The sequence below is a fragment of the Fukomys damarensis genome, unplaced genomic scaffold (genome assembly GCF_012274545.1).
Source record: "Fukomys damarensis isolate Sample0158 unplaced genomic scaffold, DMR_v1.0_HiC HiC_scaffold_16, whole genome shotgun sequence".
NCBI lineage: Eukaryota > Metazoa > Chordata > Mammalia > Rodentia > Bathyergidae > Fukomys > Fukomys damarensis.
In genome coordinates, this window is record NW_022900928.1 from 39,986,691 (window position 1) to 40,005,988 (window position 19,298).

General features: G+C 36.9%; 1 protein-coding gene across 1 annotated transcript in view; it reads right to left on the minus strand.

Moving 5' to 3' along the window:
* Positions 1–1,324: 1,324 nt before the first annotated feature.
* The window catches only part of Rab38 (RAB38, member RAS oncogene family), a 64,093-nt gene continuing 46,119 nt past the window's right edge, over positions 1,325–19,298 (minus strand). Inside the window, exon 3 of the mRNA XM_010633723.2 lies at positions 1,325–2,171. Coding sequence (XP_010632025.1) covers positions 2,019–2,171 — 153 coding nt within the window. The 3' untranslated portion in view covers positions 1,325–2,018. The remainder of the gene's footprint in view (positions 2,172–19,298) is intronic.

Genomic DNA, 19,298 nt, shown 5'->3' on the forward strand with positions numbered 1-19,298 from the left:
TACTCATATCATTTGCCCATTTAAATTTACGGGCTTGAGGTTTTCTTGACTTTATTAATTATTTTGGATTTTAATCTTTTGTCCAATGAATAGTTTGCAAATATTTTCTTCCATTTTTTAAGTTTTCTTTTCACTCTCTTGATTTTTTTTCCTTGTTGTTAAGCAGATGTGATCTCATCAATCTATTTTTGCTTTTATGCCTGTGCTTTTGAGTCTTGTCCAAAATACTGCCCATACTTGTCTTGTTCTTTAAGATCTCCACAGTAAGTAACTAATTCCACAATAACAGGTCTTTCAAACTCAATAGCAGTAGCATTTCCTTGTGTCTTTACTCTGTCCACCTGATGAGAGTATTAGTAATTATGGTGCTATAGCTCTACCACACTAATCATCAGTAAGGAGTCCTTGATATCACCTGGCTGGTGGATGATTCAATTCAGGAAGCTTATAATGACAATTTGTTTCCTAGGAGTTCTCTCATAACAAGACCCTGAGACAGGATTTGAATAAATGCAGCTTATTTGGAAAGTGAACTGAGAAGCATCAGTAGATGAATAGGGTGTTAAGGGAAGAAATTAAAGGAAGCCAATTTAGATCAATTCATATAGGATGATAACTTTTGTGGGTACCAAGGACTTAACTCATTAGGACCTCTAAAAGTCCACAGGGTATTCCTGAAATTGTCCTTTCTAAGGCAAAAGGAATGTGAGGTGTTCTTCCTTTAACCCCTCCTAACATTAGCTCCCTGGCAATCTGACCTCTCTACCTCATGGGCAAGCTGCTCCAGGGACCAGAGAGTGCTCTCAGGGTATTAGAATAGGAAACCATGTGGTCAATGCTTACAGAAACAGTGGAGGCCAACATTCTACTATATCAGTAGAATACTGGAAATTATCTGTTACAAAAGATAAAGCTCCCTGGAGGGTACTATGAATATCAGTAGAAAATAATGCCCTTAAAAATACTAGCTTACTGCAGCACATAATATCGCAGCCATTGGGTAAAACAAGGCATCGTTATGCATACTTTGGTTGTCTCTTTTAACACTAATTGTTGTGGCACATTCCCGATCAGGATATGCAAGGATATATTCCTCTAAGTAAGAAAAAAATGTATGGACACTATTTACTTTCTTGGCATACATACTGATACAAAGAATAGATGTAAATGGAATAGATTCCTTTCAATTTCTCATGTTCTTTCTGGAAATAAAGTTGAGACATGGGTCTTGAGAGGCACAGTTACATTGTGAGAAAAAAAATCACAGTACTAAGAAACTTAAAGCACTTTCAGAAATAGGGAAACAGCATCTTTTAATGTTTTATTTTTCACTTGTGAATATATATATATATTTTACACGAAGAAAAGAATCCCACAGCTCAGTTCAGAGAAAGTTAACAAAAAAGGCACGTATAGGGGACAGCTCTTTTGATACTGTGTTCAGTTAAACCAACATTCAGGGCATGCCAAGTGACAATGATGGCAACAAAGGCATAGGAAGCCTATGTACATGACTTGGAAGAGCTAAATCATAGACAACTCTTAGGTCTTCCAGGAATGGGGGTCATCTCTGGAGAAAATACCATTTCTATTTAATAGGCCTGTCAGACCAGCATAGAATGTATTGAAATCTGAACAAAGACACACACCAGGACAAGGCAAATACCAGTGCTTAACTTGACAGCTCGTTTGCTCTGTCCCCTGTTCTCTTTAAGTTCCAAGGCCTTTGCTGATTTAAAAGGAGCAAATACCGGGGCACTAACCCTTCAAAAATTTGCTCAGCAACACAACAGAGTTTTGTAACAAACTAGGTATTTTAAAAGCTTGTAACTCCCATGCTGATGGTATGGAAGACATAAAAAGAACATTTGCTGTATCTTTCTTACAGGAAAAATTTAGGCAGGGATCTTTGGCTTGTCATGTTTCCCTATTTTGACATTTACCCAAAATGGTAAAAAGTGAGGCACAATTCATGGAGTTATGGGCTTGTTTCTGCCACACGCCCGCAGAGGAGCCTACTAGGGTCTGGCACAGCTGGAGCAGCTGACAACCTTGGGTGACGAGAGATGCGGCTTTATGATGTCTGGTTCTATGGACTCCATTAGGTCACATTCGTTTGCAAGTATGTGCTTCACTAGGCATCTGGAGGCTTCATCAATGTTGATATTTTCCTAAGGGAAGAAAACACAGCTTTCCTTATTCAGTATTCTAAAATAATATTCAAGCAGCGTCTTATAAGCGACACAAACACACCATTTCTGACAATTCACATAAATACCATTTTCTATAAACTATCCAGGCATCTCACTTCTCCTAACTCTCATTTATTCATCCAAAGAACTCTAACTTTTAACCCCTCACAAAAGTAAAAACATTTACTCAATATTGTCAAATAGGAGAAATAGCATTTGTTTGTTCAGTGAGTAAACTGAATTTGTTAGAAGGTAACTTTCTTGTTTTCATGTTGTGTTATGACATATCGTAGAAGAAATATAAATTTTTGGTCTAACAGATTTATAATTGTCATCTCCTACATACTACTTTTGTGGTCTTTGTATGAAAAATAAATAATAGGACACTTTGTGCAGAAATTGTTAGTGGTTTAAAAAGTACTTCCGTCTCTCTGACTTCCAGCCAAATAGGAGTGCCCTGTATCTGATCACTTTTTAAAATTAATTTTATTGGTACATTTAAGGTATACAATGCAATGACATTCATCATTGGAAACTTGCACCTTTACATGATCCATCTTGGTTCTTATTTTTTCCCCATTCTCCTATCCTCCCTTCAACTCCTCCACCTCTCTCTATCTAGAAAGACCTGATCACTTTGAAATTAGGCATGGCCATTAGAACTTACTTGGCCAATAAAATGTGAAAAGTCTTATAGCAGTCTCATTGTCTTATAGCAGCAATAACAGCCAGTGCTCAATTTCCCATTGCTTTTATCTCTGTTCCTGCAACTACAGAAGCACGGAGATGGAAATTCTCTTGGCCTAGGTCTATGAGACAGGACCAAGCAGAGGCAAATAACCCCACAGCTCATGGTAGTACGAGTAGCATGAGTGAAAACTACAACCTTGCCCAAGCCACTGGTAATTGTTTGTTACTGTGGTATTACATTTGTGGCACTGTATTTATTACTGGCAATACAGATAGATACGATTCTTTAGAGGAAAATCTAAAATCAGAAATTTTGCTTCAAGAATGAAATAAACTTCAATTTTAAGAAAATATAAACAAGCATTTTGATCTGAAATATGTTATTTATTTAACCAGTCTACAATAAATTTCCCGTTTATTGCTAGTCAGAAAAGAGAAACACAGAATACTAAACACTACTAGTATACTACAATAATTATATAATTATTTCTATCATAATTTGTAGAACTTTGATAAGTATTTTCTTCCTATCAAACTGTTTTACTATAGCATCTCATTGTCCAATATGAAATGCAACTAGTTTATTCCTAATTTTTGTCTGTATGTCAAAGTTGTTGATACTTGTTAAAATCATTGCATGAAAACATATGACAGGAGATGATTTCCGTGACTTCAAATGGTTTCAAGTGCTTCATGGCTAATGACACTTGCACTACTTTGATTCCTGTTTGACTGTTACTTTTGTATTTGGGAAGGAAGCAATAAAATCCTACTCTGACTACATACCATAAGATATTATCATATGTTTACATGTAAAAAAAGTTTAGAGAGGCTGGAGATTTCTCCATGGTCATTCAGCAAGTGGGGCCAAAAGATTACTCATACCCAGATCCTGACATTAAAGTCTGTCTCCTGTCAAAATTGTTTTTAAGATCATATACAGTAACAAATAAAAATTATTTCCCTAGTGTTAGACCTAGTAGATGTTAAATAATACAATATTTTTTCCTCTTCATATGATAAAAACATATTTATATGACAGGAAAACCAAGTTTTAAATATTAAAAAGGACCCTTCTTCACATAAAATGTAAATTAGATTTGCCAGTAGATTTTTTTTTGTAAAAAACAAAAAAAAATAAAAAAATCGACTCGTATATTAACATGCCAGCTAAACAGGATTTTCTTTCATTAATGTGAAAATTGGCCAAAAATACTAAGGAGTACTTAAAATGTTAGTACTGGTAAATCAATGAAAGTCCATTCTCATTATGAGAAAACAACTAAAACCTAAGTCCAATTAGTACCAGTCTAGCAGGATCATTTTAGTGAAAGACTGCGCAGTTTAACATATCAAGTAGAGGCAAGTTGGCATTAGAACTAGGACATGAGGCCCCAGAGGCCATGGAGGATGGGGCTGTGGGGCTTCTGACAGGGAAATAGGCAGAGCCAAACAGTGGGAGGGTCTGTATTGAGACTGCAAGTATGAACAAAGCAGTGCTTTATGATCACTGAACCACTATCATTCTTTTCATTAATACCATTTAGATTTCTGCTAAGTACTAGCCACGAGGAGACAAAGACGATGAACAAAGTCCCATTTCCGACTGAGCTTGCACACATGTGAGCTTTGTATAAACAAGAAAGGTGGGAAAAAGCACCTGACCCCAATCACTATCAAGCCTTCAATACTTAAATTGGTCAGGTGTAGTCCCTGAAGCGACTATGCAGGTGAAGCGGCAGCAAGCAGTACTATGCAAATCCAGTACTAGGTAGTTCTATACAGACACCTACCATTCTGTTTTAGCAATTAGTCTATCAGTAAGTATTTAGTGAATATATCATATATACTAGGATGTTAGTTGCTACAATATGCTATTTTAGATTAGAAATTTTAAGGAGAAATCAGGATGAACAAATGCTATCATTTACCACTATATTTGCACACTATAAAAACACAAAGGGCATAGTGATCCAGGCATAGGCCTGGAATTAAATCAAAATCTCATTTTCCTAACTTTCCAAATGTGTGAATTGGGAAAGTTATTGTAACTACTCCATGCCACGATTTACTCATTTTTAAACGGAGAAAAAAATTTCTACAGGTAAATGTAAGTTAGTACATATTAACACTTACAACATATAAAATATAAAATACTTAAGGAAGGGAACAGAGTACTGTATACAGTCAAGAAATATTATCTATATATTTTTAATACTTCATTTAATCATGAAAATATATATTTATATGTATATTCTATTCTATCATTTTTCAGCTGAGGAAAACAAGATGAGAAAAAATGTGGCCAATACTTCCAAAACTGCTATATAGATTCAATGCAATCCCAATTGAAATCCCACAGCATACTTCACAGACCTTGAGAAAACAACCCAAAACTTCATTTGGAACAAGAAGAGACACAGAAAAGCAATAAAGACAAGGTAGGGGGTATCACAATCCCCAACTTGAAACTATAATACAAAGCTACTATGCTAAAAATGGCATGGCACTTGCAAATAGACCAGTGGACCAGTGGAACAGATTAGAAGATGCAGAAACAACTCCAGACAAACTCAGCCACCTCATCATTGACAGAGGAGCCAAACACCCCCACTGGAGAAAAGATAGCCTCTTTAATAAATGCTGTTGGAAAAACTGGGTTGCAACTTGCCAAAGATTAAAACTAGACCTATACCTCTCAACATGCACTAAACTAAAATCAAAATGGATTAAAGATATAAATATTAAAACAGAAACACTAAACCAGCTGAAGGAGAGGTTCGGTAGAATGCTTGAAGATATTGGTGTAGTAAGAGATTTTATGAACAAAACCTCAGTTGCCCATGAACTAGCACAATCAACAAGTGGGATGTCTTCTTATTAAAAAGCTTCTGCACAGCAAGAGAAACAATCAATAATGTGAAGAGACAACCCACAATGTGGGAAAAACTTTTCACCAGCTCTTCCTCAGACAAAGGTCTACTATCTAGAACATTAAAAAAAATCAGACCTCCCAAATTTAAAACCCCAATCCAAAAATGGGCATCTGATATTAACAGACATTTCTTAGACAAAGAAGTAGAAATAACAAATAAACATATGAAAAAATGCTCAACATCACTGGTCACTCGAGAGATGCAGATGAAAACAACACTGAGATTCCACCTCACCCCAGAAAGAATGGCTGCTATCATGAAATCAACCAATGACAAGTGCTACTGGAAATGCTGCAGGGAAAGAGGAACCCTGTTCCATTATAATCAGTATGGAGATACTTCAAAAAACTAGGAATGGAGGTCCTGTTTGACCCTGCTATACCCTTGCTGGGTATCTTCTTCAAAGAATTAAAAGAATCAGATCATAGTGATATATGTGCACCTATGTTCATAGCAGCACAATTCATGATAGATAAAATTTGGAAGCAGCCCAGATGCTCATCAACAGGAGACTGGATAAAGAAAATGTGTCATTTTTAAAATTTAGAAAATGGAGTACTACTCAGCCATAAAGAATGAGAAACTAGAGACATTTATAGCTAAATGGATGCACATTGAGGTGATACTCTTTAGTGAAATAAATAAGACACTTGTGTGTGTAAATACCAAAGTTTCTCTAGTGTGAAAAACTGAAAGTATAATTAAGGACTAAAAGGTGTAATAAATAATGTGAAATAGGAAGAAAGGGTGTAAAGGGGAAAGGCAAATGGGAGGGTTAAGGGAAAAGAAAGATGGGAATGGAATTAACATGATAAAAAGAAAAAAAATAGAATCAAAGCCTTTGTAGATAGGGAGGGAGGGAGGGGTTGAAGGGAGGGCAGGACAATGGGGAAAATAAGAACCAAAATGGATTATGTAAAGGTACAAATTTACAGTGATGAATGTCCTTATATTGTATACCTTAAATGTAAAAATAAAACTAATTACTTTTAAAAAAAGAAAAGAAAAAAAATGTGGCAAGTCACACAGTAATTAAGTGTGAGTTTGGGAAGAAAAACTATATATTATATTGGCCATACTTACTCCAAAAAGGCATGGGAACTGTGTTGTTTTTAAAGTACAAGCTTGAAGTTGAGCGCTCATTCAGCTCCCCTAAAACAGTTCCAAAAATAAACAAAAGAACAGAATGGACAGGGTACTTAATTCCAACACAAAAGGGACAGCAGCCTGCAATCAAGACCTCAGGAAAGGCTCATCTGTATAGCTATATACTTCCAAGTGTATCTTTTTCTTACTCTCTGTACATACATTATTGAAATCACACCCAATAGGCCTAAAGTAGGAGAAAGGAAAGCAGCATGAAGCAACTTCTCTCTCTCCTTCTGCCCCAAGGCCAGCATGGATAATCAAACCCTACCTGATGAAACACTGATTTGGACTGTGTGGGCAAATGGATTGCAGCAGAATTTATCTAGCCACTTGGCACCCAGGTAGACACTGCCAGGCTCACACTTTTCTGACTGATGGTGTTGAAACAGAGCTGCTGGCTCAAGTGGAAAATACTACCTGGGAATGTTAATTTGCATTCATTGTACAATATAGTGACAACATACCCGGAAGCATCTTATGCTAGAAATGAAATTTACACATTGTAAAACTTTCAAGTCACGTACATTCAGACTGGATCTGACAGTGATTTATTTATGTATCAGCAATATGGCAAGATGGTGTGTGGTGCTGACTGCTTTAGGGTGATGTGTGCTCCCATTTGTGCTGCTGCTAAGAATCTTCTCATTTATGCCAATAAGTAAACCTGAGAAACAGACTCAAAACTCCTAACAACATATTTTACTAAAACAACTGGTAGTAACTACTAGAATTAAGCCAGTGCTTTATTCAGGAAATAACGTTAACATCCAGTCAATTGTATTCAGTAAGTTACCTAACTTTATTATTAGGGTAACTTACCCAAAGCAGAGCACGATCTTGGACAATCTTTCATTTCAATCAACAGGTTCTGAACTCAAGGTCTTATCATCCTCCCTGGATATTATGTTACAATATATCCCAGGATTAGCCAGGTGTGGTGATGCATGCCTGTAATCCCAGTACTCAGGCAGCTGAGGTAGGAGGATTGCTGTGAGTTCGAGACTAGACTGGGATACATAGTGAGTTCCAGGTCAGTCTTAGCTACATAGTGAGACCCTGTCTCTAAAAAAAAAAAAAAAAAAAAAAAAAAAAAAAAAAGCAAAAAAACCTACCCAGGATTAAAACATATTAAAATATATTTATTTTAAACTAGTAGTTCTCAGTCCTGGCTGCATATTTATATCACTGAAGAGATCTTAAAAGTATATCACCAGAACCCTCCTCCCAGAAACTGATCTAGTTGGTTTGGCTTGGTGCCTCAGCATAAGCAATTTTTAAAATATTTCTCCACTTATATGCTCACCCATGTTTATAGTGGCACAGTTTGAAACAGCTAAAACTTGGAAACAGCCCAATTCCCCATCAACTGGAGCCTGGATAAAGAAGATGTGGTTTTTTAAAAAAATATATATATAGGGCCAGGGATTTAGCTCAGTGGTTCAGTGGCCTGCCTTGCAAGTGCAATGACCCGAGTTCAATCCTTGGTACCAATAAATAAATAAATAAATAAAAATATGTGTGTGTGTGTATGTATGTATAAAATGGAGTACTACTCAGCCACAAAGAATGAGAAACTAGAAATATTTATAGCTAAGTAGATGCACATTGAGGCCATACTCTTAAGTGAGTAAGTCACATATGTGCAAATACCAAATTTTTCTGGTGTGAAAAACTAAAAGTATAAATAAGGATCAAAATGTATAATGATATTTGCAATAAGAAAAGGTCTAAAAAAGAATAGGAAGTGGGAGGGGTAGGGGAAAGGTAAAAATGGAAAAGAAAAAATATGAGAAAAGGAAAAACATGGAAACAATGTCTTTTAAAACAGGGAAGAGTGGAGGGAGCAAGGGGAGGGCTGGGGAATAGGGAAAAAATGAGAACCAAGATACATCATGTAAAGGTACAAGATCCCAATGATGAATGTTACTGTATTGTATACCTAAAATGTACCAATAAACTTAATAAAGATTTAAGAAAGAAAATATGTACCTAGTTCTGAGACACACTCACATAATTAAGAATTTCTTCAAAGACTATCCCTTTTATTTCTATTGTGGAGTTTCTGGAAATATAACTTGATACAGTGATTTTAAGCTGCAATAATTCTTAACTTTCAATAGAGAAAGCCATATAAATCTAACCACCTGAGGTTCTGAGTACTTGTCAGTTTTTTAAACTAACTCTTTAGAATATCTATCTTGTGGTAAATTATTTAATCTTTGACCACTAGTGCCAGAATGAAAAAAAGAAAATCCTAGTAGAAAACTTTCACATCTGCCTAATTAGAAGCCGGCCAAGAATTTATTCTCTCATATTCTTTCCAAAAAATATCAACTCAAACAAAACACCAAGTGTACCACAAGCTCCGAGGTTAGGGCACTAAATTCCTCAGCTCTGTAAAAATTTAATTAAAGCAGATGGCCTGTTGGATTAGAACATCAATATAAGAAGTGTTCCGTAGAACAGGGGTTTAAACATTCCCTCTCTGAGAAGATTCACATAGGTACGAAGAATTTGATGGCTTTCCATTTACTTTGGTTAATATCTGTCAGAGTGCTAATGTAGTGGACACCCATACATTTGTCTGCCAAACACTTCTGTCCTCCCCCTTCCCTAGTATCACCACGTCCTCCATTTCCCTAGGGAAAATTTGGCAGCTCACTGCAATCCTGAGTTTCTACTGCAGCTCCCCATAATGAAGCCTGTGTCTCAGACATTGCTCGCAGAATGTGAAATTTCGCTTAACCTCCACAATAACACTCAAGTGAGAATTAATGCTCTCTTTTTGTAGATGAGAACATTGAAGTTTGCAGAATGATGTACACAAGGTCTCAAAGATAGTGTCAGAACCTGGTTTCAAATTCTTATCCTCAAAGCTTCTATATTTTCCATTTTTTTTCTCCTTGCTATCTTCTTACAGTTCATGATCAACATTTTGTACATATCTAAACCGATGTCACCTGCATATAAGGCCCATGATTTTGCATTCTACTATGCTTTCCCGGGAAGGTGTAAATAAACAGAGTGTGTGAGAGGCACAGAAACCACATCTTATTGATGCCCTACTGTTTGAAAGCCACCAGTTTAATCTAACAAGCACTGGGAAGAAAGGATCAAGCTATGTTGTTACTGATGTTAACACAGAACAGAGTCATGTTGTCAGTGTGAAAAAATGGATTATGGAGAAGAAAAGTTCACAAAGTCATCTATGCCATCCATGGGTCAAGCGTTCCTCAACTCCACTGTATCCTTACCTCAATCCCTGTTATTTGAACCTTCTTTTGCCCCTTTCTCTCACAGCTCCTGGGACTCAGGACTTCTAGCTTTCTTCCCTTCTTTGCCAAAGAATCTTCCTTCCATCAATTCAGACAGCCTCTGGGGTCCTATTTCAGCCATGAAAAGACTCCACTAAAGCTTACAGAGAATCACCAAATTTTAAGGAGACAGGAAAGTCAACATTACTAATTCAACCGCTCTTTTTTGACACACCAGGAATTTCAAACAGAGAAGTGACTTGCCTGGCATCACAGGGGTCACTGAACCTCACAGGAACACATGCTGGAATGCACCTCCTGTTTTAGCTTGCAGCGCCTGCAGCACACATCTTGACTTCTGGGAATATTTATTATCTCTTCTTTGTAGCCTTCTCTCAGCACTGTGAAGTGTATTTTCAGTTTTCCCTGGCTCTTGGTACCCACTTCAATTAACACCAACCACTGTAACCATACTGCTTATCATTTGTGTTAGTATTGTACCTAATTATATTTATGTCCTCAGCCTCCAGCATGGTAAGGGATCTCTAAAACATATTAACAAAAACAGGTAATATCAATAAAGAACTGAGTAGCATTTAAGAACCAGATAGCCTTTAAGTAATTTGGCCATGTTATATAGACTAATCCTCATGAAAACCTGAGGTGAAGAAACAGAGGTTAAATAACTTCCCCAGGATTACATAGTCAGCCACTATTCCTACAACATCTGCAAATTCCTATGCTGTTGGATAGCAGAGTCAGCCTCAAGCCAGGATCTCCTGCTCTTAACCTTCCCTCCTCCATAAATGATCGTTGATAGCATGAGTAGTCAGGTCTCCTAACCTGTTGCCCATGGCTTTTCTTTCCAAGCCTCACAAATTATAAATGAGCAATCTACAAAGTGTTATGTTTGATCTATAGTTATTAATTAATGTGGCGGCTTTTAATTTAAATGTCCTTAAATGACACATGTGCATTCTCTACTTTGCCACTTCAATTTATTCGTTTCTGTTAAATGCATGGCCTTGAAAAAAAAACTCAAGTTCATCATTTCTCCCTATTCTTTTACAACATCTTGCAATCCTAATATTAGGCAGACACAGCACCAAGTCTTTTTTAGAGACTTTATACATTCCTGGGATACATTTGCCAAATCTAATGTGTAGTGTTTGACTTCCCCTGAATGACCATTAAGAATCAGAACATCCATAGATTTTGCCTCCTTTAACACTTTGTATCCAATTCGGTTGTGTTTTAATTACCCTCACTGTGAGCTTTTACTGAAACAGCTCCTAAGCACCCAATTATCAAGTTTGAAAAGAGAAGAATAAACATAAGCTTAAAAACTATCATTTAACCACACTTAATAAACCCTACTGATGAAGCATAGCAGCTTTCAGTTAAAATGCTTTCTCATTTGTCAGCTTGAAAAGATAAATGCAAACCAGACACAAATATTGATAGCAATAATTAGTAACATTTATTGAATGCTTACTCTGAATTATGCAATGCATGTTGGCATACACATAGTCTCATTTAAGATACTCTGGGAGGTGGATACACTGTTAGCCCTATGTTACAGAGAAGGGGACCGAGACATAAATAAACTATGAAGCCACAATATTTGGGGGATAAATTCATTTAAAGTAGTTCAAACATGATTAAATGCTTTTATTCTGCCACCTTTCTGTACCATGCCTGCAAACTGAAACTACAAGACCATTGTCCCAGCAAGCAACAGAGTACAATAGAAAGAAAGAAGAATTTTGAAGTCAAGCATTATAACTCAATTTTACTGTGGGACCAAGAGCAAGTTGGATGCCTCAGTCTCTACTCCTTAATCAGTAAAATAAGGTCATCACATCTGTATTTCACAGGGTTCTTGTTATAAATAAGTAACTACATACATGAAACAACTAGACTTTAAATAGTCGGTCTTCTAACAAATATAAGCTCCTTGTCCTATCTCATCCTTGCTTTCTTCCTTCAAGCCATTCTTTGGAATCACTTCCTGTGGGAAGTCATCCTTTCATTCTGTTGCCTATTACTGGTCAACAGATAATAGCTTGAGTGTATTCTCCACTGGAAACACTCCAGGGAGTTCCTGCAGGATCTATGGCCATTTCCTACTGTTTACCACAGTGCCTGCAGAGAGTAAATGGAATGAATGAATGAATCCTCAGAAGGGTGAAAAGTTCAGGTTTCAACTTGAAAATAATTTTAGATATGGTGATTTCTATAGACAGTAACAAAGAAAACATATTCTCAATTAAATTTACTATATATACATGTCAAATTGCCTAGTTTTAGTCCAGTTTTTGTTAATACATGACATCATTCCTTTCCGGTGAAACAGAGGATGTTCAAGCCAGTTTATACATACTGAGCTGAACTCAATGTGGCAATTAGGCTTTGTACTGAAGCACACCTAAACTGGAGTCCTGACTTTTCTTTTTTAGGAATAATTATTTTTATCTTGGTGTTCCAAGATGTCACCTGCTTCCAATATCTCTTCCTATTTAATAACTAGATGTACTAAATTATCTTGTTCTTGCCTATAAGAGATGATACCCAGAATTAGGAGGATTATAAATATTATATTGGGGCAAAAGTAGAAGATGGGAAATATATTTTTATGGCCATGCATTAATATAATATATATTACTCTATATGTTGTTATTTTAGTATATTTTTCCCTTGCTGGGTATGGTAGTGCACGCCTGTAATCCCAGCACTCCGGAAGCTGAGGCAGGAGGATTGCTGTGAGTTCAAGACCAGCCTGGGATACATAGTGAGTTCCAGGTCAATCCCAACTACATAGTGAGACCCTGTCTCAAAAAAAAAAAAATCTATATCTATATTTCTTTTTCCCTGAAGAATTTCTATGAATTAGAAGCAAAAGATCTCTACACTGAAAACTACAGCACTCTGAAAAAAAGAGATCAAAGAGGATATAAGAAAATGGAAAGGCATCCCCTGCTCCTGGGTAGGAAGAATCAGCATAGTGAAAATGGCCATACTACCAAAACTGCTATACAGATTCAATGCAATGCCAATTGAAATTCCAACACTGTACTTCACAGAACTAGAAAGAAGAATCCAAAATTTTATTTGGACCATAAGAGACCTAGAATACCATAAGCCATCCTAGGCAACAGACACATGGCAGCGGGTGTAACAATTCCCAATTTGAAACTATACTGCAAAGCCACTGTGATAAAAACAGCATGGTAATGGCAAAGAAATATACCTGAGGATCAGTGGAACAGACTGGAAGACACAAAAACAACTTCAGATGTACTCAGCTACCTCATCTTTGACAAAGGAGCTGACCATCCCCAATGGAGGAAAGATAGCCTCTTTAATAAATGGTGTTGGAAAAACTGGATCTCAACCTGCCAAAGATTAAAACTAGTCCCTTATCTTTCACCATGCACTGAATTAAAATCCAAGTGGATTAAAGATCTAAATATAAAAACAGAAACACTCAACTTGCTGGAAGATAAGTTAGGCAGAACCCTGGAAGACATTGGCATAGGAAAAGACTTTAGGAACAAATCCTCAGTAACACAGGACTTAGCAGAAAGAATCAACAACTGGGACCTCATCTTATTAAAAAGCTTCTGCACTGCAAAAGAAACCATAAACAGAAATAAGACGCAACCTACAATGTGGGAAAAATACTTTACTAGCTGCTCCTCAGACAAAGGACTATTAGCTAGAATACATAAAGAACTCAAAACAATCAGACCCCCCAAACATAAAGACCCAATTCAAAAATGGGTATCTGAAATGAACAGACATTTCTCAGACAAAGAAGTAAAAGCAGCAAGTAAATATATGAAAAAAATGTTCCACACCACTGGTTTTTTGAGAGATGCAGATGAAAACAACACTGAGATTTCACTTCACCCCACAAAGAATGGCTGCTATCAAGAAATCACAAAATAACAAATGTTGGAGGAGTTGTGGGGAGAAAGGAACCCTTCTCCATTGTTGGTGGGAGTGCAGACTGGTGCAACCACTATGGAAATCAATATGGAGATACGTCAAAGAGCTGGGACTAGAGGTTCCATTTGGCCCAGCCATCCCTCTGCTGGGTATCTTTCCAAAATAATTAAAAGAATCACATCACAGTGACATATGCACACCTATGTTTATAGCAGCACAGTTTGTAATAGCTAAAACTTGGAAACAGCCCATTTGCCCATCAGTTGGAAACTGGATAAAGAAGATGTGGTTTTTCTATAAAATGGAATACTACTCAGCCATAAAAAATGAGAAAGTAGATTCATTCATAGGAAAATGGATACATTTTGAGGATATACTCCTAAGTGAAATAAATAAGTCACACATGTGTAAATACAGAATAGTTTCTCTGGTGTGAAAAACTAAAATAGTACTCAAGATCCTAACAGGATAATTAGCAATGTGAAATATGAAGAAAAGGGCTAAAGGTGTAGGGACCATGGGAAGGGTAAGGAAAGGGGAATAAGGGAAAGGGAAAAAATGTGAGAAAATGTAAAAATGGAATTAAAGTGTTGGTAGGTGGGGAGGGGAGGAGGGGGTGAAGGAAGAGTGGGGAAAGGGGAAAAAACGAGAACCAAGACCTGTCAATGTAAAGGTACAAGATCCCAGTAATGAATGGAACTGTACTGTATACCTAGAATGCACCAATAAATTCAATAAAAAAGTCTATGAATTGAATGAATGGCCAATTCATGCTTACCAATCTCCTTTCAGGCCTTTATTTTTTTATTCATATACTATTCTTTTGTCCAGGTTTTAACTAACTATTCAATAGCAAGTTGCTTTTCCAGATAGTGTAAATGAAATTATTTCTGCCACCTTAGTCAGAAAATGTTAGCTTGATGAATACATACAAGAAAAAGAACTGTGGATACAAATAGAGAAATACATCAAGGTAAATTAATTCATCATTTCATTACTTTTCTGTATTTAAAATATCAATGATATTAGGTAACTCCCAGAACTCTGGTCTTGACCCTAGGACCTTAGACTACCTTAGAAATCTACAAATATTCCTTAATATCCCTGATGTCTTCCTCCTATATTCCATAGTCCATCGACAAATTGTTCTTAGCTTGGAAATCTCCCTAGGACAGCAATAGGCAAGTGTTATACACTTAAGTTAAAAATGATTCAAAAATATTTCATAATTGCAGGGTTTTTGACTATCACATGGAATGGGATTAAACTTTTTACATTAAATGGAAGAGTGGTTTAGCATCATTGGTGGTGTGATGTGAGAGAAACCAAGGCCACTTGACATAACTATAATATGTGATTTAGGAAAAGTCAGATTCAGGTTGGGAGATGTATAGAGGAAAGCAAGCAGTCTCCCCTTTCTTTCTCCCATTCCAAACCATGGAAAGAGTGTGGACTAGTCATAAACGTATTCGCTTGCAGAATTCTTATCTAATGAAGCATCTCCACGGGATATGTGTTCATCTTTACACAGCTTGGCAACTACTGACCTGCGTGTAGCATCAGCGGTCTGTGCAGGAGTGGTTATGGATGGAGGAGTGGGCTGAAAGAGACATTTATTAACTTATTTCATATCACTCCTATGGCTTTTTTTCACTTTTATTGAATTAATGCTGCCTCCTTTTTTATAACTTTCCCCATTTTTATGAACTTAGTTCAAGATGATGTTTTTTAATGATGTTAACACGTTGAAGACACATAAAGCAAAGCTATAAACAACAGGCCTAATTGGTAATGGCAAAGCATTGTCCACTTGGTAGACCAGTGCTCCCTATCCTCCATCCAAAACAAGGTAAGATTGAGTGCCTCTCCTAGGTACTCCTTAGTAATCCTCAATAGTGATTATTAGCAGATACACTTGCAATTATGCTTTATAAATTTACCTTTTAACTAGATAATAAACTTCTGGAGAGCAGAAGTAACACTTCTACACCTAGAATGCTACCAGACGCTAACATGGGGTATGTTAACATGCAGGTGCCCAGAATGTAATTTTATGCACTGTTCTTTGAAATAGAAAGAAAAACAAGCTAAATCCAATTAAAAATGAAGAAACAATATATTGTGAGCTACTCTATATTGATATTCATTATACAGGTGTTCTTTTATTTTTTTATTTTTTTGGTAACAGGGATTGAACTTGGGTCCTTGCACTTGCAAGGCAGGACACCATACCGCTGAGCTAAATCCCTGGCCCTAAGATGTTCTTTTAAACTCAGGACACCTTAGGGCTCTCCTGTGTCAATTTCATCAGCTGTGAAGGGAGAGAATTTACACTATGTCTTTTTCTAAACAGGATTGAAGATGACACTCAAGACTATCTCCATCTTTTGACTAGTGTAGTTAAACTTGCTGGAGATCTAAGAATAATGCCCCCTTAATGGGAAAGATTTCTCAAATTGAAAATTTTAGTATAAGGCATTTGTTCAAAAGATCACTTAGTAAAAAAAAAAAAAAAAGATCACTTAGTGGAGGAAGTGTACTTTATCAACTTGATTAGCCATAGGTTCTTGGTTGCACAAATCAAAACCTCTCCTAGGCCAGCTGGAGGGTAGCTCCTAGAGTGACAGAACTGTTAAATATCTCAGGTTTCTCCATGAACCTTAGAAACTAAAATTAGACTCTCAATCACCATCAGATCAGCTTCATTTTCTCCATCTGCTAGAAGCCTCTGAGCTCACAAAGTTGTGCCAACAAAGGGAAAAGTTTTCCTATCCTCAACCTCAACTGTTAAAAACCCTGAGGAGGAATCCTGAGGAATTTAGCTTCAGTTGCATGTTTAACTGAAGACTAGAACAACCTCCCCAGGAGACAGTGGCACCAGGAGTGGCCCCACTTAGGCCATGTGGACACTATGAACCTATTACAGTGACTTGATAGACACAGCATATACGAGTTGCAACTCTGATTTGGACAACTTGGAGTGGGGTGGAGAAAGGGGACAACTGGGAATAATAGTACAAATTTGTCATGGCTGTATCATTTTGAATCTGGAAATCATCAGATGTATTTGCTCTATTACTTTACAAACATTGATATCATATGTAGACATATGTATTTATATTTTCAATACATAGAAATAGTGTGTGATCTTAAAAAAGGAACTAGAAAAATATCTTCTGTAAAGTTACACATTATCAAACAGGTACAAATCATGCAACCCTAATATACTCAGGATAAGAAGATATTATAGTGGACATGTAAAAAATGGAGAGTGAAGAAAATAGAACTGAAACATAAATAACTTGAGAAATCTACCTTGATCAGAAAGGAATAAAATAGTTCCTCCATACATTTTTGAAAAAAATAAAGCAATGAAAATATTTCTTGGAATTTAAGAACTAACCTCAGTTCTGACTTTTTTATTGTTTGACAGAACTCCACTAACTCAAACAGATTCCAAAGAACAATCAATACCTTTGCCGGCTAAAAGGTACTTATGCATTAAAAGAGTCCATCTCTCTCTCTGGAAAGAATGGCCATCATCAAGAAATCAGCCAATGACAACTCCTGGTGAAGGCTGTGGGGAAAAGGGAACCCTTCATTATTGGTGGGGTGTAAATTAGTACAACCACTATAGAAGTCAGTATGATTCCTAAAAAATAAAATAAAATAAAACAAGAGGTTCCATTTGACCAAGCTATTCCCCTTCTAGGCATCTTCCTGAAAGAGTTAAAAGCATTATACTATAGTGACACATGCACACGCATGTTAATAGCAGCACAATTTATAATAGCTAAATCTTGGAAACAGCCCTATGTCCATCAACAAATGAATGGAGAAAGAAAATGTGGTGTTTATATACAATGGAGTACTACTCTATCACAAAGAAGGATAAATTTAAGACTTTTTTTTTTAGGTAAATGGATGCATTTGAGACCATAATTTCAAGTGAAGTATCAGAAAAAACAAGTTTAAATATATTATTTCTGATATGTGATAAACTCAAATAACACATAAGGAACAAAATGGAGGATACCTACTGGGAAATAGGGAGAATTTCTTCAAAAGAGAAAGGGAAATAAGGAAGGGGATGGGGAAGGGAATGAAGAGAAAGGGATTAAAAAGGAGAAAATGGAAGGAAAAATGGAGACAAGTGTTTTGTCTAAAAATCCCCCCAAAGTTTCATATGGTCAAAGTGGGGCTTTTCATAAATGAATGGATCTAGAGCATGTGGACTAAGTTCTGGGATTAAGTGTATGATGGTGGGATCAATGGTGTGTAATTACTAAATTAGTCCACTGATTGGTACAATATAGTTCTCAGTAAGGATGATAGGAAGGCCCATTCTAGGTGTGGGTGGCATCACCCAAAAGGTTTCTGCCTCAATGCACAGTGCTGCTTTGCTGCCTTCTGCCTGCCAAGAACTGTTTTCCTCTGTGATGTTTCTCTGTCATGCCACTCTGCCTTGGAGTCAAATAGCTATGGACTGAGACCTTTACAAACTGTGAGCTGAAATAAACCTTTCTTCCTTTAACTTTGGCTGTTGGGTGTTTAGTTTCAACAATGAGAAAAATAATTAATACACAAAGCTTTTGTAAATGGGATGGGCAAGAAGTGTTGAAGGGAGGGGAGAGGAATGGGAAAAAAGAAGAATTAAGATATATTATGTATAGTTACAAATTCCCCATGATGAATGTGTTTATTATATATGGAAAACATGTACTAATAAAAATTATATTTTGATCGCTCCAGTGCCAGGAGGGCTGCCTGGGCCCCAATCCAATGTGGGAAGGATAGCCATGCCTTCTCCCACCAGGAGGCGCCATCACTCCAGCACCAGAAAGGTAGCTGTGCAGGTACCCCTGAACCCCCACAACTCCCCTAACCCTACCCCCACCCCACACTCTCAGACCTCCTGATTGAGCCAGTCTTTGGATCCACTCTGCAGAGGCAGAGCTGGTCATAAAGGGTATTTTTCTGAGTTCCTAACTTTGAACATCTTTAAAGAAAGGGCGTGGGAAACCTGTAGTAGAACAGTGTGGAGTTCAACTGTTCAGGAGGTTGGGGAACTCAATCTGGTCCTTGCAGCCCGAGGTCAGTCTGCATCATGGGGTTCAGCCATCAGC